The sequence below is a fragment of the Rhea pennata genome, chromosome 19 (genome assembly GCF_028389875.1).
Source record: "Rhea pennata isolate bPtePen1 chromosome 19, bPtePen1.pri, whole genome shotgun sequence".
Lineage (NCBI taxonomy): Eukaryota > Metazoa > Chordata > Aves > Rheiformes > Rheidae > Rhea > Rhea pennata.
In genome coordinates this window covers 4,693,793-4,719,406 of record NC_084681.1, presented here as the reverse complement: position 1 = coordinate 4,719,406, position 25,614 = coordinate 4,693,793, and the positions used below count along the sequence as shown (strand labels likewise).

Below are 25,614 nucleotides of genomic sequence, written 5' to 3'. Positions count from 1 at the left end.
GTATCAAAATTCAAGGCTGTATTTCACACAGGAACTGTTTTTACCCTACCTCGTACGATACTCTCACAAAGTTTCTCAAAAGATGGCCAACAGAATCGGGCAGTTGTCAGGACCTTCACTGCACTGAGCTAGCCCCACTGCTGGTAAGGATTAGTGCGACTAAACAGAGCCGGTGCTGAATTTTCCCGCTGCGCAGCGGGACGATGTCGCACGCCCGGGAGGCGGTGTGCCCGCTGCGCCGCAGGCCTGCCCGCCGCACGGCGGCCCTCGGGGCACAACCTTCACCTCCCCGGCGGCCCGAGGGTCCTCGCTGAGCTGGGGCGGGGGACACTGAAACCCTCACTGCAAGGGGACGGCAAAACCTGGAACGTTTTACCTCAGCCTCCAGGCCGCCCTGCCCCGACGGCGGATCCCCCGTGCCCTCCTCTGAGGAGACCCACGGGTCGGGGTACAGCTACGGGACGACCCAGACCTCAGGTCCGACCCAGCACGGCCGCTTTTACCACAAAGCCGAGATTTACAACCGAGATGCGGCTCCCCTGAGGCGCGCGGGACGCCGGCTCCCCACAGGCGCCGCCGCCGCCGCGGCCGGGGCCGGGCGCGGGCGGCCCGCGGCGGGCGCGCAGGGGCGAGCGGGCGGCCCTACCCAGCATGCCCCGCGCCGGAGGGCGAGCGGCCCTTTCCCGCGAATTCAGTTCAAAGGAGGGGGAGGGGAGAAGCGCCAAGCGGTGAAGCGCACCGACCAACCAAACTCTTCCAGAACCATCCGTGCGTCACGCGGGGGCGGGCCCGGCGCCGGCCAATGCGGCGGTGCGGCGCCATCTCCGGAGCCAATGGGCGAGCGGCGGAGGCGGGCGCGTCGCCGTCGTCGGGTTCGGCTGGCCGCAGCGCTGAGGAGAGCGGAGCGGAGGAGACTTAGAGGAGTTGGAGCTCGGCGCTCCCCCTCCCCCCTCCTCACCCCACCCGCCCCGGCCGCCCCCTCCCTCCCCGCTCGGTCTCCGTCCCGCCGCGGCCCGCTCCGGGCCAGGCCCATGGCTCCGCAGAAGCACGGTGGCGGCGCGGGGCCCAGCTCGGGCTCCGCCGGCGGCGCCGCCGCCGGAGGAGGAGGAGGCGGCGGCGGCGGAGGCGGCGGCGGCGGCGGGGGGTTCGGGGGCTCGGCGGCGGCGGCGGCTCCGGGCGGTAAATCCGGCGGCGCGGCGGGCGGCGGCGGCGGCGGCGGAGGAAGCGGCTACTCGGGCGGCTCCTCGGCCTCCTCGGCGGCGGCGGCAGCGGCGGCGGCGCTGCCCCCCGTGAAGAAGCCGAAGATGGAGCAGATCCAGGCCGACCACGAGCTCTTTCTTCAGGCCTTCGAGAGTGAGTGCCGGGCCGGGGGAGGAGGGAGCGGCGGCCCGGGCCGGCGGGGCCAGCCGGGGCCGCCGCAGAAAGGGCGGGAGCCGCGGCAGGGGAGGGCCGCGGGGCGCGGGGGCTTCCGGGGGTAAACACGCTCGGGGACGGGGCTGGCCGGGGGCGCGGGCGGAAGCGCCGGAGGGTGGCGAGAGGCCCCGGGGCGGCCCCTGAACTTGGCCGCTCGCTCGCGGTTGCCGTCAGGCTCGCGGGGTTCCCTCCCCTCCTCTCGGCAGCCCGCGGGGGAGTTGGGGCAGCGGCGCCTCTGCCCGCTCCTTGCCCGCTGCCTTCCCAGGGCCCCTTCAGGGCAGGGGTGCGACTCTCACTTCGCTGCACTTCGTTCCTCTTTGTCTGGCGCGGTTGTCCCCTCGCTGAGGTTTCACACTGGAAACTGACCTTTGCGACCCATCCGTCGCCCTGCGGGAGTCGCAGACAGGAGGAAACCCCCCGCCCTGGATGCACCAGAAAGTTGTTAGCAGAAATCTGTTCAAGAGCAGAGAGTAGCAACGAACTCGCATTGTACTGGGAGGTTCTTGTGCAAGGGATAGGGTCCGGAGGAAATTTTGAATGCCTTACTAAATACCTGGTCTGGTTCTGGGATTGGTGCTGTCATTGCCCGCACTCGTTTGCTGTAGACAGTGATAGTGTTGATAACATGCAGGAGTTCTTGGTGGTGTGTCAAATCTTTAGTAAGTTCGTCTTTTTTTTTTTTTTTTTTTTTTTTTGACTCTTAGCCCTGTTAACAAAACTATATGATCAATAAATGCCATCCTGCAAATAGGTCAAGTGATAAACAGGACCTTTAAGAGGTTTGCTCAGTGCTGAAGTGTTGAGTGTCAGAGATGGGTGTGTGGGGGTGATTCTCTCCCCCTGTCCCATCTGTGCAGGTAATGATCAGGAAAAAGTTACAGTGTAAATCCATCACAGGGTACTAGCTTTGTAATATGATTATTTTGAGAAAATGGCAATGAGTAAATACTGTATTAAGAAATTGCAGCACATGTAAAATTTAATCACATTCTTCTTGATTGTTTTTGTCCCTTTTCAAGGTCATATTCTAGAAAAAAGATAAAAATGTATTTTATTTTTTTCCTGAGTAACATGGACACGTGAAGTGTAGGCCTGTTTGCAGGTTTAACCAAAAAAAAAGTGTATTATAGAATTTTCCTACTCAGGAAAATGAAAGTTCAAGCAGCCATGCACTGTCTTTAAATTACACATTGGATGCTTAAGAACATAACTAATGTTTTCATGTATTTCTGAATTATGAGTATGTCATGGCTTTTGCAGACTGGAATAACTGAAATGTTGCTTTACAAGTTGTGATTACTCTAGTACTTTGATTTTTTTATCAAAGTGCGCATATTCCTTAATTTCTTTTTTTTTGTTGATTTCAAACATACAGATTTTATTATAATTGCAGTTCTTAATTCATATTAAGCAGAATTTTACTGTTTTCAACATACTCTGTAATAAGTAAAATTGCTTATGATTTCTTTGTCTTTAATAAGACACCTCTCTACTAATATAGTCTTATAGAGTCTTAGGGATCTTACATTCTTAAGTGTCGAGATAAAGCTGAATTGTAGCTTTAAAGGGGATGAAGGATTTTAAAATGCTGTCCTTGTTCAATTCTGATTACAGAATTCCATAAATAACAATATGGTTTCCAGTTTAAAATAAGTGCTTTACAGGAATAGAAAAATAAACTATTGTATTTCTCAAAATAAACTATTATATTTCTTACAAAATAAATAGTTGGTTAGCTTCTTTATGGGGGAAGAGGAGACAGTGCTGACAGCCTTAGTATGGGTTCTCAGCATTCTCCGTTCTCTCCATCTCCTGCTCTTCATTGGTGTGTTTTATCAAGCCTTTCTCAAGCCTCTTGCTGATGTTACCTAATTAAGCTGTCTCTTATTTCAGTTTAAGAATAGTATATTTCTGTTCAGATTGGAATTCTTTGTAGCTATAACCTTACAGCTAAACTGTTTTTGTACTGATTTCACTTAATTGTTTAAAACTCAACTGTCTTTTCTGTAGACAAGCCTTGCTTTTTTTGAACTCTAGTGTATTTCACCTGTTTCGAATGATGCTGCTCTTTCATGTTAGCATTGAGTGTAGATCTATTATCCTCTATCAGTTAGTACTTTAGAACTGTAGTTACTTTACCAGGATACATTGATCCTATGAATATAAAAGGTTTTAGATACGACTTTCCTAGCTTAAAATGATCTATACTGTGTCATAGGTTATTGACACACACTAGTGTTATCTTGGTATCTTGTGCTTGCCAGTGATGTTGGTGTTTTCCAGAAGGATAAAAACATCAGACACAAAATTGTCCAACTATATAAATTTAGTATACTCTTTTTGTATCAAATCTGACACATTGTTCATTATTTAGAGGAAGAAAACTTATCTATTCAACAATAAATTGTAGTATGTTGAGCTTTTTTTCCTGACTTTTTATGACTTTAAGGTTCAAAGGAACGTATTTTGATGGAAAAACAAGAACAGTCATAACCGTCTGAGTTGTGATGCTGATTTACAGTAGCTTAAACAAGAAGTTGCCTCATGTTATACAGTAGGTGGAGTAACCTTTGACTTGTTAACTGAGACTTAGACACCGTGGTGTTTCACTTAAACTGTGACTTTGGCAGTTGTTTGAAAAATAATAATCAACGAGTTAAATTTGATACTTTCTAATTGCTATAAAATTATCTTTCTAGAGGTGTAAGATATGTTAGATAACATATGTTTCTTTCTCTCAGAACCAACACAGATATATAGATTTCTACGTACCCGGAATCTCATAGCAGTGAGTAATTGGTCTTTATCACTACTTTACTTTGGACTTGTAGGAAACATTAAAGCATATTAACTTCTTTCTTTTTTTTTCTGCAGCCAATATTTTTGCACAGAACTCTCACTTACATGTCCCACAGAAACTCCCGAACAAATATGAAAAGGTAAAAATTATTTTTTGAAAAGTAATCTTAAAATATTAGCTAAGTAGCAGAAGTCAAATAGTGGAGAGTGACCCGCTCTTTTCAGATGGAGTGTAAAACGTTAATTTTGCTTTTGAAGAGCTTCAGAAATCTCACTTTTCTGAGATCTAGGAACTTTCTTCTGCATTGTTAAGCATGTGTATAACTTTAGGCTTGTGACTTCAATTAATATTGGGAGTACTCAAATGTTTATAACTATCTGCAGGATCCTAACCTAATTCTTGAAGCTTGCTTTCCTCTTGGGGGAAAAATATTGGGAAGGGGGAGGAGAGAGGGCAAAAAACTCAAAGACCTAACTTCAAGGTTTATGAAATCAATGGTGCTTAATCTTAATTATATGGAACATTCTAATTTAAATGGTCACTTTACCACTTATTTTAAAATAACTTATCAGTTTTGTTAAATTGTCTTGGAAAGAGCCAGTATACTACTAGTATTAGTATTATCCATAATTATTTGAACAGTTGAAAAAATGCAAGAGGTTGGTTTATAGCATTTTACAAAAAAAGTCCAGCAAATACTTAGCTTCAAAAGATTGCTTTGAATTGGATATATGAGAAATGAGCTTCGGTTTTAACACTGCAAAACAGTCATCCAGCTCATCTAAGGGTGCTATGGCTGCATGTTAAATGGCTGTAAAATACAGAAATACTGTGGACTGAAAAGTGCGTGATACAAGTGTGTGTAATTTTTAGTGCAATTTCAAAGTTCTTCTATGTTTTTTTCCCCCCTTCACACTGAAAATCAGTCATTATACTTTGGGGTTTTTGTAGCTTAAAGACTTTTAAAATATTTTTAACACTGAAGTTCTTATTGCTTGGAAACAGTTGCTATGACACTGAAATACTTAATCATAAATGTTCAAAGAATAGCAATAAAATTTGATTATATGGACAACTAAAATTTAAAACTTACCTGTATCCAAGTAAGATAACTTTTGGATTATCTGTTGAGCAGTAGAACTTACATTCTACTTAAATTGAAGAGGCTATATTTGGTATTCTTGTATCTCTTGACTATTGTTTTGGGTAATATTCTTGCCATTCTGGAATAAGGAGTCATTTGTTGTAAATCTTGCAGCTACCTTTGTCTTAAAATTGTACCAGTAATGTACAACTTGAGATACTTTGTTTCTTGATGTGTCTTGGATATTTTCTGACCTTTGGTTGGATTTTTTTTGACTTGAAGTTGCTGGGTTTTTTTTTCCCAACAATTACTGAAGTGAATTGTCCATTTATTTTAAAACAGGCAGAGCAAAATTTTAAGAAATAATGTTTAGTTTTTTTTTTTTTTGCAAGTCGCCTAAGTATCTGAAACTATATCCTTTTCAAACTGTGCAACAGAAATATGTTCTAACTTACTATTTACACTAAATAATAGTTGAATGATAAGCATATGTTCTTCTTTTACCTGAATCTTGTTCTATTTCTTTGGATGTCTCCTATAGTTGCTGGGAAACAAGTGGTATTTTGCATGTACATTGTGTTGTCCACTGTTCCAAATTCCTGTTCCTCAGCTGCACAAGTAAATGCTTAGTTTCTCTTTGAAATATATTGATTTTTACTAATGGCCATAATACTCTGGTTTAGAACTATGATTTTATTTAGATACTGTTTTGATCCATAACAGACATATTAATGGCCATTTCACTTGCTTGTTTTTTGAAAATATTGACTTATTGAAATCAATTTGGTAATTAGATCTAGGAAGAATGAAGTAAAACATTTCAGTATATTTTCTTAAAAAAAAAAAAAAAAAAAAAGTAATACAACAGAAGTAAGCTAGTGTAGTTTCCTGGATGTTTGTTGGGGGAAAAAAAAAACAGAAATCAGTTGTCAGTGTGTGGCGTTCTTACCTGTGGCATACACCCTGCCCCCAATCAACCCTCTCAAATCTTTCCATGCTCTGTTAATCCTATGGTCCTTCTCCTCAGCAGTCTAGTTAAACTGGTGAAAGGTGTGGCTTAAATGTAGCTTTAACTATTTAGATGTAATAAGGGCTCTGACTGAAGGAGTTGTGGCAAAACAACTTCAGCTGAATTTCCCCAGAAGGTTAGCAGGATTGTTGTTGGCAGGTCTATACTGGCAAACACTTTTAAAAGTGTAAAAGGCCTTAGTTGCCATTCAATAGGAATAGTTAACATCTGGTCCTGTCATTTTAATGAACAAGAGGTTTTAAAAGAGGAGAAGACACAAAGTGGAGTTGGAGGTCTTCCTGAGGCTTATATTTGGAAGACTTCATGTACCTAGCTTCAGAATAGTGTAAAAGTGTTAGTGGAGTTCTATTTGCAAAGAAATATATTTTGAAAATGCATCATTATCCTGCTTATATTGACTGCTACAGTATATGCGTATAATTTGTTTTCCGAGACTTCTTAATTTTGCCATTTTTTATTGCTGTTCATTGTGTTCACTGCCATTTCAGTAAACAGTATCATATGATAAACAAAAGTTATTTCCAAGCTTGATACAACTTAACTATCACAATAGTAATTATAGCTCCACATCTTTTATCTCTAGCTCTACAGTAGTCTGAGAAAAATGCCAGACAAATTTATCACTTGGAGGTAGGGAAGTAAAATTGCATTTTTACCAAGAAAGTATCCATTGATGTTGGTCTGTATGTTTTGTACTAAGAATATTTGTGATGACCAAGATGCTTAAAATGAAGATAAGAATTAATATGTAATAAAATAATGGGCATGTGTCAACTTGGGCTAATAGTCTGTATTGTTTAAAAAGAAAAAATTTTGCAAATTTTTTTGAGAGGTGATATATTTTTGTAAAGTGGTCATTGATAAGACCTGAGATGGGCTTCTGGCATGTTAGTCTTTCTTTAGATGTTACTATCTATTAGACCAAATGATGGAGTTCGAGAAAGATACTAACTCTGTTTATAATACTGGCTTCCCATAAAGTGTTTGCATGAAGGAATATATATATATTTTTATTTATTGGCAGAGTAATGGCATGCTATGATGTGACTTTTAATACTTTGTTAATTATCGCTGTGCCTGACTGGAATAAGAGTGGGTGGAGAAAGGAATGTGCAAGATGCACATACTTGTAGCACCAGTAAATGCTGTTTTAAAATCTTGGGTACTAGGATCAATTATCATAAACATTCATTTTTGTCTGTTATGATTGAATTGGGAATATGATGAAATGAATAGTAATCTAGTTTAAAAGAATTTTCATGTTTTTATGTTCTTATAAATTTAATACAAATGCAACACATCTGATTCACTGGGTTTTTATTTATTGATTGCTGGTTATTTTTGTTGTTGCTTTTTCTGAAAGATTAAGAGCCTTTTCTTGTCTTGAGTTTGTCTTGACTAACCTGAATTTGACATTTGGAAAGGTTGAATCATTGTTCTTTTCTGATTAGTAATACTCACAAATACGAACTGCAAGCCATGTCAGGTATTAGTATACCATATCAAAGATAAACCTTCCCGCATCTCAAAACATGTCTTATAGCCAGTTTCAAGGCCATATTCAAGGTCATGGCTGAATTTTGCTCTAGAGCTGTGTTTTAAGCAATTCTCTAGTCTGAGCAGTAGTCCCAGTTTGACTTGGTAGGCTCACCCAGTAGCCTTCCAAAAATAAATGTGCTACTTGCTGTTGTGCAGAGCAGTAGCTAATTTTGATAACCTTAAGGTGTGCATCAAGACTAGTATATTTTACCTTAGAATCCAAAACTTTCAACAATTTGCCCGTTTTTTAACATGTCTTGCTATAAAGTTGAGCATCGCGATGTTCATTTTCATAATCTCTTCTGTAGTAGAGGTGAGTCACTTCATGAATCTGTTGTCTTTATAAACCTTAGGCTGAGCACAACTTTGGGTTTACTACACAAAATAGTTGGTTTTGTTACCTGACTGCAGCCCTGCACTTATGTAGGGTTTCTTGTTCAGTGCTGCTGCGTGGCTGTTTGATCTGTAAGGAAATCATTCAGATGTATTAGATGCTGAATGTAAACAATGTATGAAGTCACAGCCTTTCTTCGCTCGAGATTTATGGGTGTAGACAGTGCCCCCTCATTTTGGTAAGAAATTTGGCCACAGCTTGTGTTTGTTATTCTTGGGTTTGTTTAGGGAATAAGATACAAAGCAAGAATGTCCTCGCTACTGTTGCACTGTCGGTCCAGTCTTATGCAATTTTGTTGACATCCAGGGCCAAATATTAATTTTCCTTTAAAGAGAAATTGAAAGACTGCACTGGAAACTATTCAATAGCCTCTGTTCATGAGTGAACTTTATTTAGCAACGAGCATTTAATCATATTGGGTACATATAGTAGAACAGGCTGAACATAGGAGCATGGATGGACTGATATTGTTAGACTTAGTGAGAGAAATGATAGGAAGTGATTATTTCTTGCTACGTGGCAGTCATGTTTCCCCCCCCCCCCTCAGTGTTTTGTATGAATGCACTCAACAAATGGCTTCAGAAGTACATTGCTCTTTGTTTTGTGTCCATTTAATGTACCTTTGTGGAGAAAAAACCTTATCAGACAAAACAGTATTCAAAACCTAAATATCAAAAAGGCTTCTAAGTGTTTTTCGTAATTATGACCAAGATTCAAAGTAGTGACTAGAGAGCTAACTTGTACCTATGTAGTTGGCATAAGCCTCACTAAGATGTGAAGGATTTTTTTCTGAGTAAAGCTGAAATATTAGATACATGTATAACAACATTTGAATATGATGCTGTTAAATTACATGTCTTAAAACAGTATGATTATTTTTGAATGGTCTGTTTCTAATTATTGATGTTATTTTGATCCTATTTAAAATGCAGCATTGTAGCTGCATTCTTGTGACACCGTTGTGATACTAGCCCGTCTTAAAAAGTCTAGAAAGGGTGTTTTGGATAGAAAGCTAAGATTGTATATAGACAGTTTTAGGTATAAAATCAAGTGAATCAAAGTTAGACTGAATGAATTTTCTTGCTATGCTATGAGAATAGCAGCTATGTGAAACTTACTCTTTCTGCTCTTTTTTCACAGGAAAACATTCAAAGTAGATGACATGTTATCAAAAGTAGAGAAAATGAAGGGAGAACAAGAATCTCACAGGTATTCTGCATATATATATGTATGTATGTGCAAATGAGCATGTGTGCATGTTAAATCAACAAGAATGTGAATAATTAGAAGTAAAAATCCTGCCTTTTGAAATTGCTTAATAAACTTTAAAATATGTACATGTACTAATCACTTGCAAACTTGGAGGAAAGCAATTTTTTTTTGACATTTGTATTTTCCTTTTTTGAAACTTGTGTAGAAACCTGAAATAGATATTTGCCCTCTTTTTTTAAGGCTCTCAGCTGTGTCAGTACCTGATTTGTGTGTGTTGAAAAAAAAAAAAGCTGTGGAAAATAACTTGAAATTCTAATACTTGGAGTTTATATAATTGTAGATTTGCTATTTTTAAGTTTATATTCAGAGTTACTCAAAAAATGTTATTGTATCTTTTAAAATACTTAAAAGGTGTTTATTACAGAACTGCTTACCTTTGCTTTTGGTCAGTGACATCTTTCATATCCTTATCTTTCTCAAGCCACAATATAGTAACCATTTATAAAATCTTTTTAATAAACATTACAAGATCTACAACTTTCCATTTGAATTTTTTTAGTGAGAAATAAGGTTTAGTCTGAGATTTTTCTTGGACTCTAACCTTATATATCTGATACTTTGCACAGTTCCTCTAGCTGAATTTTGAATTTTTGGGAGAAGCAGGAAGAATAATAAACTTCCCTCTTTCATAAATGGTTGAATAGTTTCAATTTTTAATTCAATGTAGAATTGTTGCTTCAGAAAAAATGCTTACTCTATAAATGCTAATTGTTAAATTATAATTATACTGGAATCTATTGTATTTTTAATCATAACTTTTTCCTCAATTTACTTTCTTAATTATACGATGCACTTAGTTTTACTGTTGGATAAAGCTAGTATTTTGCCAGGTTATCTTATTCCACTTCAGAAAAAGTATTTGAGATGTGAACTCTTGCTGAGTTTGCAGTATTGTATTTGGCGAAAGTCAAAGTTCAGTGGAGATGTGAAATTGGGTGTGCTGCATTTCATTTCATTTTCAACATAGTCTGTCCTTGTAATGATGGGGAAAAGATGACATAGCAAATACTTAGTCTGTTGTTTCTTGACACATTTCCTAGTGTTGAAATAAAATGCTATGAAATGCACAGTCATTTTGTTTTTCTGTACTTGATGGGTAACTGCTGTTTCACTTCTGGGAAATGTATTTTGGGAACCTTAAAGTGAGATGAGATGCATCTTATTGGTGTTGGTGCATACAGAGGATTGCTAGCTTTTCTTCCCCCTTTCTTCAGAGTAATAATGCATTCAAATTTAAATGAATGAAAAACAACTATTTGCAAAGTGCTGTCAACTAGACAAGTTAAAGTGGGAAAAAAGCCCTCTAATCTTTCAAGTTTTGTCATTTGCAGTCTTAAAAATAAAAGTAAATAACCCAGTACCTCTCTTTAGACATAAGCATACTTAAGTTTTTTGTATGGAGTATATACTTAAGTTCAATTTGCTTCATAGAATTGAGGAAAGATAATCAAGTACTTTGACTTTCAGCGTAAGATAGCCCTCTCTGTTAGGCCTTGACCGTAAATGTTAGTGTCCTTTGAAAGCTATTAATATACTGTCAGAGTTGTACTGAGGTGATCAAAGGAGATAAATGAACCAAGGCTTGTAAGTAGACAAAATGGTTGTTAGGTCGGACAAGTTGGAGGGGGGAAGTAAACTTTTAGGCATATGAATCCTAATAACAGTATAATTACTATTGTAAGCACTCAAGAAATATAGTGAATACTATTATGAAGGATTTTTATATCCTCAGCAGCTGTAAGTGCATGTGGTAATTTCAGTGCAGTTATTCTCATAACACTTTTGATTCTATTTTTTTCCTAATTTGTAACACTTCTAGTACTTAACTTGTGATGTTTCATTCTCGCAATGTTTTTATGGCTATTACAAATTCGTAAGTTGATTTGATATTAAATCTGTAATCATTAACAGAAATCAATACCATGCAAGTTAGTGGAGAAGTGACTTAGCAAGTAATGTGTTTAGAATTTTTGAGTAGTTAGTATGATGGATGACAGTATTTTTTAGCTTGAAAAAGCTATATTCTTTATATATGATCTAGTTAAAAAATGAATTACCTAACTTTTTTTGTGAAAGTATATATGATGGAAATTAACCAAATCATTGTAAGATTTCCAGAATAATTTTGTTCTGATCTACACAGTTCAGTTACATACCCGTTTTACTCTTCCATGTTGGCTTTATGTTCTTTTTTGGTAGAAAGTTTGTAGATAATGTAAACTCTTCTATACAAGTCACTAAATGAATCAGGAAATACGAATCTTCTGAAATTATAAAACAAAAACAGACGTTGAAAGACTAAATTGCTGAAATATGCAAAGACCTATTTAGATGAGTCTTGTGGATTTTTTTTCTTTACCAACTACTCTATAGAGTGCTCAGAAGCAACTATACTAGATATAGTTTAATTTATAATTTGAGTTCTAGATGTTTTATAGATTTACTATTTATTACTTGATTTAACTGTGTTATATTCCATATTGTGGACCCTTACTAGGTAAATATCCCGTTAAGAGTTGTTTTCTGATCAGGTTGAAACAAAATAATCAGATTATAATCTTATGAATTTTACATTTTCAAAACTAAAAGTTGTGCTTGAAATTGTTTGGCACTGATCTGGAAAAGTAGTATGAATAAATGATGCGAGCTGGTATAGATGTAATTTTTTGAATGTTAAAGCTGTTGGGCACCTTCTGAAACTTTAGTATGGCAAGAAATACCAATCACCTCAGTATTTGAGGAATGTGTTTAAAAATAGATGTTGAATGTCAGGATGTGTCTTTTTGAAAAGTTAGTGAAGATACTTAAATTGTACTTGGTGTTCTGGTGCAATGGACAATATTTTGTCAATACTCTACTTTAGAAATGATTAAAAAAAAAAGCACTTTTGAGGTCCTTTTAAATTTTGGGTTATGAATACTTGCTTTGAACTAAAATGTATTCTGAGATTAACAATTTGAATTAATGTGTCTGCAGTCACAGAATGATCAAAGCTGTAAGCTGCAGGACTCTGAAATGAAATAGATATAACTATTATTTTGATTGAGTATTTTAGGGGCATTATGGACTAGATGTGACTGGCAGACTATTACTAAGGCTATCTAGCTTCTCCATTGTGAAGATTCTGCTTACCAAACTTCAGATACTTGGATTAATACTTGGATTAAAACTTCAATAGTAGATACATGCCTCAGGCTGAAGTACTGGAAAATTTCATCAAAATGTCTCTGCTGTTGATGAATATCTAGGAAATAAGGGAAGATCTTGTGCGCGCTTCAGACAGTATGCTTTTACTATTGTGTGAAAACCTTTACCGTTCTGTGGCTGAAGTAATGGATTAGAGAAAAAGAATCATTCAGTTTGCAAAGAGAAGACCTGTCTATAACTGCATCCATTGCAGCCTTATACCTACTGTACCTTAGCAGTTTCCAAGCAGTTAGAAGGATGGACTTCCTCATTATGGTTCTCCTTCACATTGTAGATCTGTCCTGAAAATCAGTGAAGCGAGTGTCTGCTGTGAAGAGCAAAATGCTTGTTCTAACACACAATTTCTTTTTTCTGTTTAGCTTGTCTGCTCATTTGCAACTCACGTTTACTGGTTTCTTCCATAAAAATGGTATGTTTGCAAAATTAATCATACTATTATCTTGTATAGCGCTTTTGAAATTAGTATAGATTGTGAAGGGAATATTTAGTATGTTATAATCTCTGCTTTGGATACAGATTTTTTTCTTCATGCTCAATTGTCCCATTAATTGCAGTGCTTTAAATTGCATTTTTAACAACTGAAAATTGTGTAGCTTTTCACTGTATATGCTTTACAAATATGCTAAAACATTTAATGTTATGTAAATAAGCCTTCCAGGGCTTTAGTCAAAACAGAGTGATTGTTTGATAAATACTTCAGGTCGCAATCCATTCAAACTTTTTTAATAGATCTTGAAGTTCCTGAAGAAAGTGGTTCTATGAAAATGTGACTTGGGAATTTGAAGTAGATTAAAAAAGATCAGGAAAAAAACCCCTTCAAGTAGTAGATTCAATGCTTTGGAATTTAAAATAGTAGTATGAGAATAAATAGTATCAGGTAGAGGCTAGAAGTAAGACAAAGTCCGTATCAGGATTTATAAAAGGAACTGAAATCATGTATTAGTGACTTGCAGTTGTTTTATTGTGCCTTTCTGTATGATATTCAGCATTACCTCTCAAAATGGTTACCTCTGAATACTGGACTATCAGGTCCAGAATGTGGAGTTCTATTCATTTAACGAAAGCAACAATTTCCTCCTTTATGCTGTGTAAGCATGAGTAAATTCACTGTCTTTTTACTTACCTGCAAATAAGAAAATTAACTCAGCTGCTTATCCATTGAAATAAACTAGTATTTCTAATCTTTCAGTTAAAAATATCTTGAATGAAGTCTTAAGTTTTTGGATTTAAAAAGTACTTGAGGCCATGTAACAGATTGTATGTTCTGATCTGGAAGCTGTCATGTTCCCTTAAAGTATTTTGTGATTAAACAAATCTGCTCAGTAAGAAGTGTGAAAGTTACACTTGCAAAAGTCGATATTTCAGAATTACTTCTCTATTCAACTGTAATTTTGTTCTGAGAAAGTTCTTCACATTCTCATGATTAAAGATCATTGTGCTCTGGAATTTCAAAATACGCTGGTCTCACTGGGTAGTATTCATCTTGTTTCTGCTCTCGGGAACTTCGTGTTATGTTTCCTTTAATGCTTTAGCTGGGAAACCTCAAGAGAAGGGTGTTTTGGGTAGCTGGTGATAAGAATAGAGAAGCATAGAATAAAACATAGTGAACATAAAGTGTATTGATGCATCTTAAAAGCAAATATGTCTTCAAAGTCTGGTTCTTCCAAGAGGATATCTAACAGTAAACCTCATGTATGGTGTTTAAAAAACCTAGTGGATAGATAAATGTTCTGCAGATTCTTCTACCAGACCTTGTCTTTCATGTTAATTTTCCCTTACAATGTAGTCTTCTATAAATGTAGACTGTACTAGATTTTCAAAGTGATAATATATTTGATGGCCTTTTGTGTGTTTTGGAATGTTTAGATTATGTGAGTTACATATAAGTTACATAGTATACTTTATAACTTATAATAATGTAAGATTGTATATACAGTTAACTATGAAAACCTTCATTCTCCTGGAGAATATATATGCAGTGAGATCATGATAATGGTTTATGCCATGTAAAATAATATCACTAGCATAAGCAGTGCACACTATACTGAGTATTTAAATATAGAAGATACTTTAATGGAGCTGACACTTACATGCTTATTTGTTTGGATATAAACTCATAGAACTGTGATTTATAGATCTTTTTCAGAATTTTTTACATTTGCTAAGAGAAGACTTATATTTTTGAAGTCTTGTATAAAAATTGGAGGGGGAAAAAAAAGAAAAAAATCCATCTGCTTCCTAAAACTGCTGGTGTCTCTTTAAGATGAGTTACTGGAATTTTTAGCTGAAAGGCAATATTTTTTCAATGTGGATAAAGTGTCAGGAGGAAAGCAAGTGAAGAGACATGAGTTAAGATGTCTTTAGTATGCTAAGGCTTTTCTGTTTACTTCTGTTGAGTGTAACCAAGTATTTCGTTCAATATCAGATTCTTTGTAATCTGGACTAAGCTGAAGCTGTTGTGCTTTAAAATGTATGTGAGCCCAAAATGATGTTTATAAGGCTCTAAAAGAGCAGAAGTAGCTTCATAAACAGCCATTCTGGTTTTGCTGGGTTTTGGGGTTTTTTTGTTTGTTTGTTTTTTAACCAAATGTATAATAAAGTTTAAGAATTTTTGTTTTCTGTATAGTAGCACATTTCCAGATTAATATGCTTATTTGAGTTAAAACTCACATGGCAAAAGGTTCTCTTAGTGTACAGTGAAATTCAGTTTGAAAGGCAGTTCTTAATTGGCGTTGCTGATAACGCTGCTGGTCGTAGCCATCTTGAAGATTCTTGGCTCTCAGAAATTTATAGCACAGACATTGAGTGTGAAGCTAAATCTTATTTTCAAAGACTTCTTTTTTTTTTCAAGTTCCTGCAAGAGTCTTTTGACAAGTATTCTGCATGGGCTTAATCTTGCATAATCTGAATTTGTTGTTTATTTTTCTAGCTGATAGCATTTGGGTCTTAAGTTCTGAACACCAAATTCTAGGTTTATAAGCCGTAAATAAGAATTGAATAGGAAATAATTTCACTCATCTGTAACTAGTGTCTTCTGACTTTTCTTGACTCTGCCCTTATCCTTTCTCTCTGCTACAAAAGATTTTTACCTGGTTCATCTTGTAATACGTTTTTGGGCTGTTTTATGAACCTGCACAGAAGCTTAAGTTAGTTTTTACCTGTAACATACATTCATTCGCATGTATAGTGTATGCTGTTTTTTGGCAAGTGGGTTGTCTTCACAGTCCATCTCCATAACTCCAGTTCTAGAATTGAGTTTCCTTTTTTGTTAGTTGTTTTATTTTTGTGGAACAGAAGAAAGAAAGAAAGCAAATAGAGCCAAAGCTAGTGACCTTATTCTTTTAAACATTAAAGATTACTGTGCTGATGCTTTTAATTTGGTAGTAGTAAAATAATTAGGTAGGATATGTTCTCAAGTGGGAACTTGCATTAAGTTTGAGATTTAGAATTTGACTGGAGGCTTGTGTGTCTGAAAGTCACTACAGTGAAAAAAAAAAGTTTTCATGTGGTTTTACAACATTGAATAGACTTTCATCTTTTCAGAACTTATAATATTTTTCTGTTTAGATAAGCCATCACAAAACTCAGAGAATGAACAAAATTCTGTAACCCTGGAAGTACTGCTTGTGAAAGTTTGCCACAAGAAGCGAAAGGTAAAAGTGATTTGACCAACTATTAATATATATGTTAAAGCAGAAGGTTTACTTAATTATAGAACATATTAGAAGCTAATGGTGAAATGATGCTGAAAGAATTTAGCCCTGAAATTTATTTACAACTAGTCTGTAGTTTTCTATTGACTGGGTAAGAGATTCTTAAACAAATACGTATGGGGTTTGCTGTATTCTGTGAGAAATGACTGGAAGTTTTGCAAAAGCATTCTGCTGTATTTTAACTGAATTTTGTTTGCTTGTAAGTCATACTCATTCATTGAAAATTTCAGTCTCCTCTATTTTTCACTCCTTTTTTTTAATATACCACTTTTAAACTAAATTCTTATTTCTAATTAATCTATTAATTCTGTTTTGATGTCCAGAGGCTTAAGTAAACTAGGCACCCACAAATTCATAAAATAGCCTACCTTTTACAATTTAGAAGTAAAAAGGAAAAAGTCATTATTTTGAATTCTTCAGTCATCTGCCAACCGTCATCCATCTCTTTCCTTGCTTTTTTTTTCTGTAACTATGTTTTTACATTGATCATCTCAACTATTGCAGATTTTAGATACTACAGCTCATAAACAATTTTCACACACACACCTTTTTTTTTCTTTTTTAAGCATCTTTGAATTTGCTTGCTGCTTTAGCTATGTTTGTTTCACAGCAGTGGGAAAATTATCCTCAGTGCTGTGGAAATACGGGCGGCTCAGTAATGCAAGCTGTAATTTTTAAACAACAAAAAAAAGTATTACACTCAGCACTTCGTGTATTTTCCCCGGTTGTGTCAAGCTGTTTTGATGTGATTTTAAGAGTTTAATGTTATTTCTAGCAAATTTTTTGTCTTGCTATGGTATGGACAAATACAGTAAAACTAAGAGGTGCTGATGGTTATTTTAAATATGTTTTGTTGCAAGTTTCATAGTTAGGCTTTCTTACCTTGTTTTTCCAATATTACAGTGTTCCATGATCTATTTGAGAGATACTGAATATAATAAATCCTAGGTAAGTGGTTCTTTATCTCTCAGATAGCTCATAAGTGCACTTTGTAATATTGGAAGGAGAAGATAGGAAGCCCTTGGAATATATGTATAACCAAAACATCTAATTTCTTTAGGTAAACAGAATTAAATTAGCATTAATGACTGCTCTGTGGTCTTTCTGAATGCCTCATGTTAGCATTAATCACTTCGAAAAAGATGGCTGCTGCCAGAAGTGGTTATAAAATAGCAGTTTTATTTACACTTTCAAGTATCTGTTTTTACATTTAAAACCTGAGATTGTTATCCCCATTTTTTTTATTTATTTACAACTGTTAAAGGCTTATTTTCAATAAGACAACAGGACAAATGCAATTCATAAATTATATACATTTAACACTTAATGTCTTCATTTTGTGTTCTGAAAAATTAAACCATAGCTTTCTTGTTTTCCTGCAGGATGTCAGTTGTCCTATAAGACAGGTTCCTACAGGTAAAAAGCAGGTGCCTTTAAATCCAGACCTCAGCCAAATAAAACCAGGCAACTTCCCATCACTTGCAGTTTCCAGCAATGAATTTGAACCAAGCAACAGCCATATGGTGAAGTCTTACTCATTATTATTCAGAGTAACTCGCCCAGGAAGAAGAGAATTTAATGGACTGATCAATGGTGAAACTAATGAAAACATCGGTAACTTCAATCTTTAAATATGGTTTTGCAAGGTTTACCTTGTAGTCTTGTATACAGTTGTTTTAATCTGCCATGTAGATCAGACACAGGGAAGGACAGTAGTAAATAAGTGACTGAATTACCTTTCATTCCTTTTCAGCTTTTTTCAAGAGAGGGCTAAAACAATAGTTGGTAGTTAGAAACTTTGCTTCTAATTTTATGTAAATCTAATACCAAATTTAATAATTTCTGATCAAGGGGAGGGCCAACACTGGTGGGGGTGAGTAATGTAGGAGAAATCTGTGGTTTCTATAAACATATTAATAGAGCTATTTTCATAATCATATCAAAGCATGGTGTGCTATATCATAAATACTATAGCCTTGAAGAGTACCTGGAGAATAAAAAAACTTCATTTTATAACTACAAGAGGAAGGCCAAAGCCCACGTTCTTTATGCTGACAGATTAATACGACTGGAATATGAGTATACATGAACATATCTAAACCATGGTTGTTTTTCAGCTAAGCATTGCCTCCATTGACCTTGGGAATGTTAATTAAATTCTTCATCTTTTCCATTGTATATCACATAGCTGGCATAATCAACAGCCAGTTCTACTTTACAATTGCATGGAAACTGTTCAGTCATTTGAATTTGTCTGCATATTAATTGAATACAATATTTATTATATACAGATGTCAATGAGGAGCTTCCAGCTAGAAGAAAAAGAAACTCTTCAAATCGTGAAGATGGGGAGAAGACATTTGTAGCACAAATGACTGTATTTGATAAAAACAGGTAATACTATCCAAAATACTTGAAATCCAAAACTTGAGGATTGTGCTGTTAATCTGCTTCAATTTGTCAATCTTTTTTTTTTTTTTTGACAGGTGTAACTTCTGTGGTTTTGTTATGAACCAATGATAGCATAATTAAAAAGAAAAAAAAATCATAAAGTGTGGTTGCTACTTACCTTTTATTTGATAGCATAATTTTCTCCCCACCCAGCCTCTTCCTGATGTAGTCACAGATCTTGTTCTGTTAGCATCTAAATAACACATCCATTACTATGGTGGGTTCCTAAGAATCATAGATTGCTCCTTTGAATAACGTGCTAGTTATTTAAATTAAAAACATATTATATAACTTGAAATGTTACTGTTTAAGTGTTTAAACAAGCAGTTAAAATCATAATAAGCTTATTCTGTCAGGTACTTTAAGCGTGATGAAATGTTTTTATATTTGTTATCTTGACATGAGCTAATACACTTAAAGAAGGTGGGATAGGAGCAATGTGGGCCTAGCCATAGCTTAGAGCAATCCTGATTAGATAATCCTGAGAAGATAAGCAGCATACCATTTATTGGTAAGCGGATACTGTGCTGTTTGTCCTGGGGGGGCTGGTAGCACCAGCAACAACCAAAATACTGGTGTTTACTATGAGAAACAGTCTGTTTGTTGTGCTGAGAAGGAAATGTAGCATATGAATGTAAGTGTTCTATCTGTGGGAAATCTAGAACTCAGGTGGAGATATGTATCTAAATCATTTCTTCAATAATAGAAGCACAATTCAAGAAAAAGCTACTTAAAATATATCCTCCCTACCCCATGATTCTGACAAAGTACTTATTTATCCGAATACGTTTTTAGAAAATTCATATTTTGAGTAGGGTTTTTTAAGAAAAGTTTTATTTATTCACCTGAAGATTCCCATCATAATGCTAATTTTTATTAACATTAGCTTTCTTGTATCTTTTGGAATTATTTGGATGAGGGATTGAATTACTGTTTGACAGTAGATAGCTTTTTCATTCTGGATGATGTTTACCTAGAAGCTTAAGCATAGTTACTAAATAAATTTACCTGAAGAACTACATTCAGTTTCGTAAAAGTTGGTTTGAAATGTTTTGAGGAAATGTTGAAATATATTCTACATTTTAATCGGCAAACAATAAAAATAAAAGTGAGCTTCTTCACTCATAATACATACTTTGTGTTGACAGACGCTTGCAGCTTCTAGATGGGGAATATGAAGTGGCCATGCAGGAAATGGAAGAGTGTCCCATTAGCAAGAAAAGAGCAACATGGGAAACTATACTTGATGGGAAGGTATGGACTGTTTTATTACCTGAAGAACTCGTCAAGGATTATTCACTTTAAAATAATCATGATTAAAATGGAATACAAATTCAAAATGTAGCAGTGGTTAGTTTGAAAATGGATTAAGTTAAACAGGAAATGCTACTTCTCTTTCAAGATATGAAAGCATATTTGGATTTAGCTCTTGTTTAGAAAAGGTTTGATTCCATTAGATTGCCTCATAAAATTGGGCAAATTAAAAGTCAAAGGTAATAAAAGATGACAAGTGCCATACCTAGAGTATCTGTTAACATTTCCTTGTAAAACAAAGTCAGTTACTGTAATCAATTTGGGTCGGACAAGCAAAAAGAAACAAACTGCATAAGCAAAAATTTTGGAGAAAAAGGAATCCAAGACTTAAGATATCTTAGGTGTGATTGTTCACAGACATTAGGAGAACGCTGATGAAATTTAGTGATAACAGGAAAACGAGATGTCAGCGTAGGAGGAAAAACTTGCTCAGAGAGGAATTGTTAACAGAGGAGTGAAGTGAGTCAGCACTAGTGGTACTGAATGCAAGGTGTTGCACTTGCATAGTCCCATGCTTCTGTGTCTTGGGAGAGTATCAGTGGGAAGTGACTTGAGGAGAATAACATAAAATTTTGAGGTGGTTTCAAAGTAATTGTGAATCAGCAATGATTATGTAATCATGAAAAAAAGTAAAGATGAGCCAAAGTATGTAGCAGAAATTCCACTCATGAGACAGCAAGATAAGAGCTCTATTATTTTGTTCATCTACTTATGTAAATGTACTTCAAAAATATATATATAATTTGTGTAACTTTTGTTAGACTGAGATGAGGAAATGGTCACCTTCTGTAGGTGGGAGAATGAAAGAGGAAAGCATTTCAAGCTGGAGATGCTACCTCAAAGAGAAGAAAATATATACCTGGCTAATGCATATATAACCCCTATCTGATACGTACACTGTCACTGGGTTTCTGTTTTTCGAACAGATTTTCAGTAAAGTAATAAGACCTGAATACAATAAACATCTCATTCACAAATTTATGCTCTGATCCTGGATAATAGGGGTTTGGACTTGACCTGGATGTGTCTTCCATTTGTGTAGTATTCATTATTTTGATAAGTGAGTGGATTAGAAGAACATTCACAGGAAAATATTACAACAGTATTGCTACCACAGATGGTGTGTTTTTTAAGCTCATGTGTTAATATACAATACTAGCCTGCAGAATTAGGGGTTGGTGTGAGTGGAAAGAGAAAGAAGAGTACACTGGCAGCAGGCTGGTTAGTGAGTCCTGTTTTTGTTCTGGTTGTGACCTATACTATTTACTGTTTAGTGTTTCACAAAGATCCATCTGTGGGCTGCACGTGTGTGTAAATAGCAATGTGCAGGGAACTGCATAACCACCTTTTTTTTTCTTTTCTTTTTTTTTTAGTATATCTAAATGTATATGTTGAAAATACAGGGGCTTTCTTAAATTTAGATGATATAAAGATGTGTACCCCCTTCTGTGAATATTTTTACATGAAATGTTTTTGCGCATGAGACCCTAATATTACTGTGTCTGTTTTTTTTTCCAGAGGTTGCCTCCATTTGAAACATTTTCTCAGGGACCTACACTTCAGTTTACTCTTCGTTGGACGGGAGACACAAATGATAAATCTACGGCTCCTATAGCTAAGCCTCTCGCAACACGAAATTCGGAAAGCCTCCCTCAAGAAAACAAGCCCAATTCTGTTAAACCTACTCAGACTATAGGTAAGCAAACTTTATTTGACACTGAATAGTAATCTGCTTAGCAGATTGGGCGTGTATAGCTTGTCCCATAATAATTTTCAAAGAATATGTGATACCAGTGTATAGCAAGCATTTTTATTGAACTGGTACATGTTTTAAAATATTAACAGAAATATCTTTGCTGTGAAACACTTTGAGATGACTGCAATATTCAAACATATATTAAAAAACCCTTGTCTCATTTTTACTTGCTGCATTGTTTAGCTCTTTCTGCCAAATACTCAAATTGTTGGAGGGATTGGGTTTTTTTGATTGTATACTGCAGTTCAGTTTAACTGAAAACTTCATAAACTGAAGTAGCTGTACAGAAGGTAGCATACTACTTGATAATAGTACTAATTATGTGAAGGAATTAGCCTGTGAATTTGTGATTAATGGTTCTGTTCCTTAATTGCAGGCATTTTTGAGTGACCTCTGTGTGTGTGTGTGTGTGTGTGTGTGTGCGTCTGTCTCTTAAATAGCTTTCTGTCTCAGTGTCATATTTAATCTGAAACTGCCCCTGGATTCCTAAATGTCAGTGGTGGATAACCTAGATATTACCTTTACTTTGTCTTGCTCATAGTTATTTGTAACTTTAAATTGGAACACAATTGAAAAATTTAAATTATACAGAAGGTGGCAGTCTGCCCCATCACTGTTTAAGCACCTATGAAATATCTGGACTGTAGACTGACACCTGATTCACTTCAGAGTGGTCAGTGTTTTCAAGCTTGTAACTGGATTGCAGCTGGGTGTTTAACGAAGCTTCTGGGTCCCTATTAGCACTAATTATTTGGACTGCAATGGTTCTGATCTCCAGACTTGATTTCCAGGGTTTGTAGCAAAGCACTGCTTGTAAACAGTTGTATTGCTTAGAGTTTTGAGGTTCACCTGAGGTTAGTGCATTCAACAGCTTGTGCAGAATTGTATGTCAGTCTGGCTTTGTGTTGGTTGTAGACCTTTGAGATTTTGGAACTATTGTAGTGGCAGTAAGGGAAAAATTAACTTAAGATTGCTTTTCAGGAAGTGTCATTTATCTAGTTATTGCAGTGTATGTTTGAAAACCCCATAGGTAAACAATAGCTCATCTCTGATCAGCTTTTCAAAGAGTGGGAATTCTTTTCACTGTTTTTAGAGCTTTACTTTGTAGTAATACAAAAGTTACAGCAGGAAAACTTTCACTTTCACGGGCACAGAAGCCTCTGTCTAGGGCGAGCACTGAGGTCCTCAGCCAGCCTGTAGACATCTTTGTCTTTGGGTAGTGTACAAGACTATTCAAAGTGCAACTGATGGCTGTCTTCTGAACTGAATATTTTACCTGACCTAGGGATTGCAGACATCTAATTTCTTCCTAAATCAGAAGGGATGATTGGCACTTAGAGCACGTAAATACAAAGTAGTTCCCAGTAGAACAAGGCAACAGAAACAGGGAAGTTTTCAAACTTTCAGTGTTGTTCTGACTTCCTTTTACTTCCTCATACCAGGCCCCTAGTATCTCAGAGTTTCTTGGAGACCTATATTGTAATGTTAGGCAGCTTTTATGCTCAGACTTGCACAAGAAATGACTGTATGTGGCTAACTCACTAAGGTGTGTATGAGTTTACTACATAATAAATATATGGGGGTATGGAGAGGCTGCATTGCTAGTTTACTAATGGAACACTTTGTTGCATCGGAGAGACTGAGTATTCCAGTAAACTGGCAAAGTTACAGCAAGTGTTACCTTCTAGCAGACTCTTAATACAAGAGTAATATGCAAGCACAGTGCAAAGCCCGGTGTTGGAGGATATTTCTGATACTCATACACTTTTCAGTCTCTGGGTTCCAAAAAAGGAGGAGAGTGGAAAAATAATCAGAATTTTTTATCCATTAAGGGTTCTGATAGTCAAAGAACAATAACCATGCATCTTTCCTAAAGATGTATGAATTTGGTGTTGTCATTTTACTTTACTCTGGCCTGTTTCCCAGGCAAATGAGTGGAATGAAGACCTCAAAGACCCTCTAAATGTGATGCTATACACTATGCTGTAATTGCAAAGTGCTCGAAATAACTGACCAGTGGAATTCTAACTTTTCTGATGTGGTACAGGCTGAAGTGTGTCAGGCTGTCTTTCATACAGAAAGAGGATGAAATTGCCCCCTTTTCCCAGAATATTTAATGTAGAATAAGTGCATTTTCTAAGAGATTCTCTTGTATCAGTAGAGATTGTTCTGCCTTTTCACCATTCAGAAACAAGTAGTTGTCACCATTTGTTTTCTCCTGGGGTAAACCTACTTAAACTTACTTAAATATGTGTTTGTTCTTGTTAATTATATGGAATGAAATTATCTTACTGAGAAAAAATGTATAAAAACACTAAGAGACATCTGAGCATTGCCATTACAATAAATAATGTTAGTAAGTGTTTGAGGGTAAGAGTTAAGGGTTGGCATGTCAGTTAAATATTTTGTATTTTACTTGTATTTCATTTTTTTGTCTGTTGTGAGACTTGAACTTCTGAAATTGCTTAAATTCAATGTGCTTTCACATGGCTGCACTAAAAATAGTATTTATTTTGGTATTTCCCAGCCACCCTCTGCTTTCAGCTGCGGCTAAAGAAAATGTTGCTTTTTACCTGATGATTTTTTTAAGTTCTCTGAAAGATTCTTCAAAACTGGGGCTACATTAGGTGTTTGAGTGGTATTTTACCTGTAAGTTGTTGAAGGAAGCTCAGCATCAAGCCTTTTTGCTTGCTGTTAGGAAGAGCTACCTAAACCATAGTTCACTAGTGTTACCCGTTCCCTCCAGAAGAAAGGTACCCTTCACAGAACTTCCATAGTCAGATAAGAAATGTAATGTGTTTTCCCCATGCACACACACACACAAAGCAGAAATGCATGTCTATCCATGTTCTTTTTTCAGCTGTGAAAGAATCCTTGCCAACAGATCTTCAAACAAGAAAAGAGAGAGATGTTTTAAATGAACCTCGACAAAAATTGCGAATATTTTACCAGGTATTGAAAATGAGTGTTAGCAGGAAGAGAAATAGAAAGTGAAAATTGCATGGAATTAAAATGTTCACATCTCTTCCGAGTTGGGTGCAGCTTTTAGTTTTGTCCATAGAGCTATCTTATGTGTAGTCTCAGAGGATGCCTTAAGGGGTTGCAGATTCACGTATTAAGAGCCGTTCCACGTATTTCTTCTTACAGGAAGTATTTTAGACAATCTTCCCGGGGCCATAGCTGACATGTCTTCCAAAATACAAAGGGCATCTCCCATTAGACACCTGGAGGGGGGATAGGTGGTTTTCTTCTATGGAAAAAATTCTTGAAATACCATTGTTTCAGTACACTGAGCTGATCTAATGTTCGTAAGAAATGATTACAGTGGAGGTTTTCTGAAGTGATGTCCAAGTTGATTTTATGGGTGGAAGGTTAATGAATGAAATGTATTTGGTGCTAATATTTTTTATTTGTTTGCATCAGTTCCTTTATAACAACAATACGAGACAACAAACTGAAGCCCGAGACGACTTGCATTGTCCGTGGTGCACACTGAACTGTCGTAAACTGTATAGTCTACTCAAACATCTGAAACTCTGTCACAGCAGATTTATCTTTAATTATGTTGTAAGTGATCTTATTGCTTATTAATATGAAATATAGTACTGTCTGTAGTAAATACTGTACTGCATAGACTTCAT

General features: G+C 36.7%; 1 protein-coding gene across 1 annotated transcript in view; it reads left to right on the top strand.

The window, feature by feature from the left end:
- Positions 1-888: 888 nt before the first annotated feature.
- Positions 889-25,614, top strand: part of SUZ12 (SUZ12 polycomb repressive complex 2 subunit) — a 29,303-nt gene continuing 4,577 nt past the window's right edge. The window contains exons 1-12 of the mRNA XM_062591466.1: positions 889-1,353; positions 4,155-4,201; positions 4,288-4,352; positions 9,401-9,469; positions 13,099-13,148; positions 16,307-16,392; positions 17,835-18,066; positions 18,744-18,846; positions 20,052-20,157; positions 21,736-21,913; positions 24,834-24,925; positions 25,397-25,540. Of these exons, the coding sequence (XP_062447450.1) occupies positions 1,032-1,353; positions 4,155-4,201; positions 4,288-4,352; positions 9,401-9,469; positions 13,099-13,148; positions 16,307-16,392; positions 17,835-18,066; positions 18,744-18,846; positions 20,052-20,157; positions 21,736-21,913; positions 24,834-24,925; positions 25,397-25,540 (1,494 nt within the window). The 5' untranslated portion in view covers positions 889-1,031. The remainder of the gene's footprint in view (positions 1,354-4,154; positions 4,202-4,287; positions 4,353-9,400; positions 9,470-13,098; positions 13,149-16,306; positions 16,393-17,834; positions 18,067-18,743; positions 18,847-20,051; positions 20,158-21,735; positions 21,914-24,833; positions 24,926-25,396; positions 25,541-25,614) is intronic.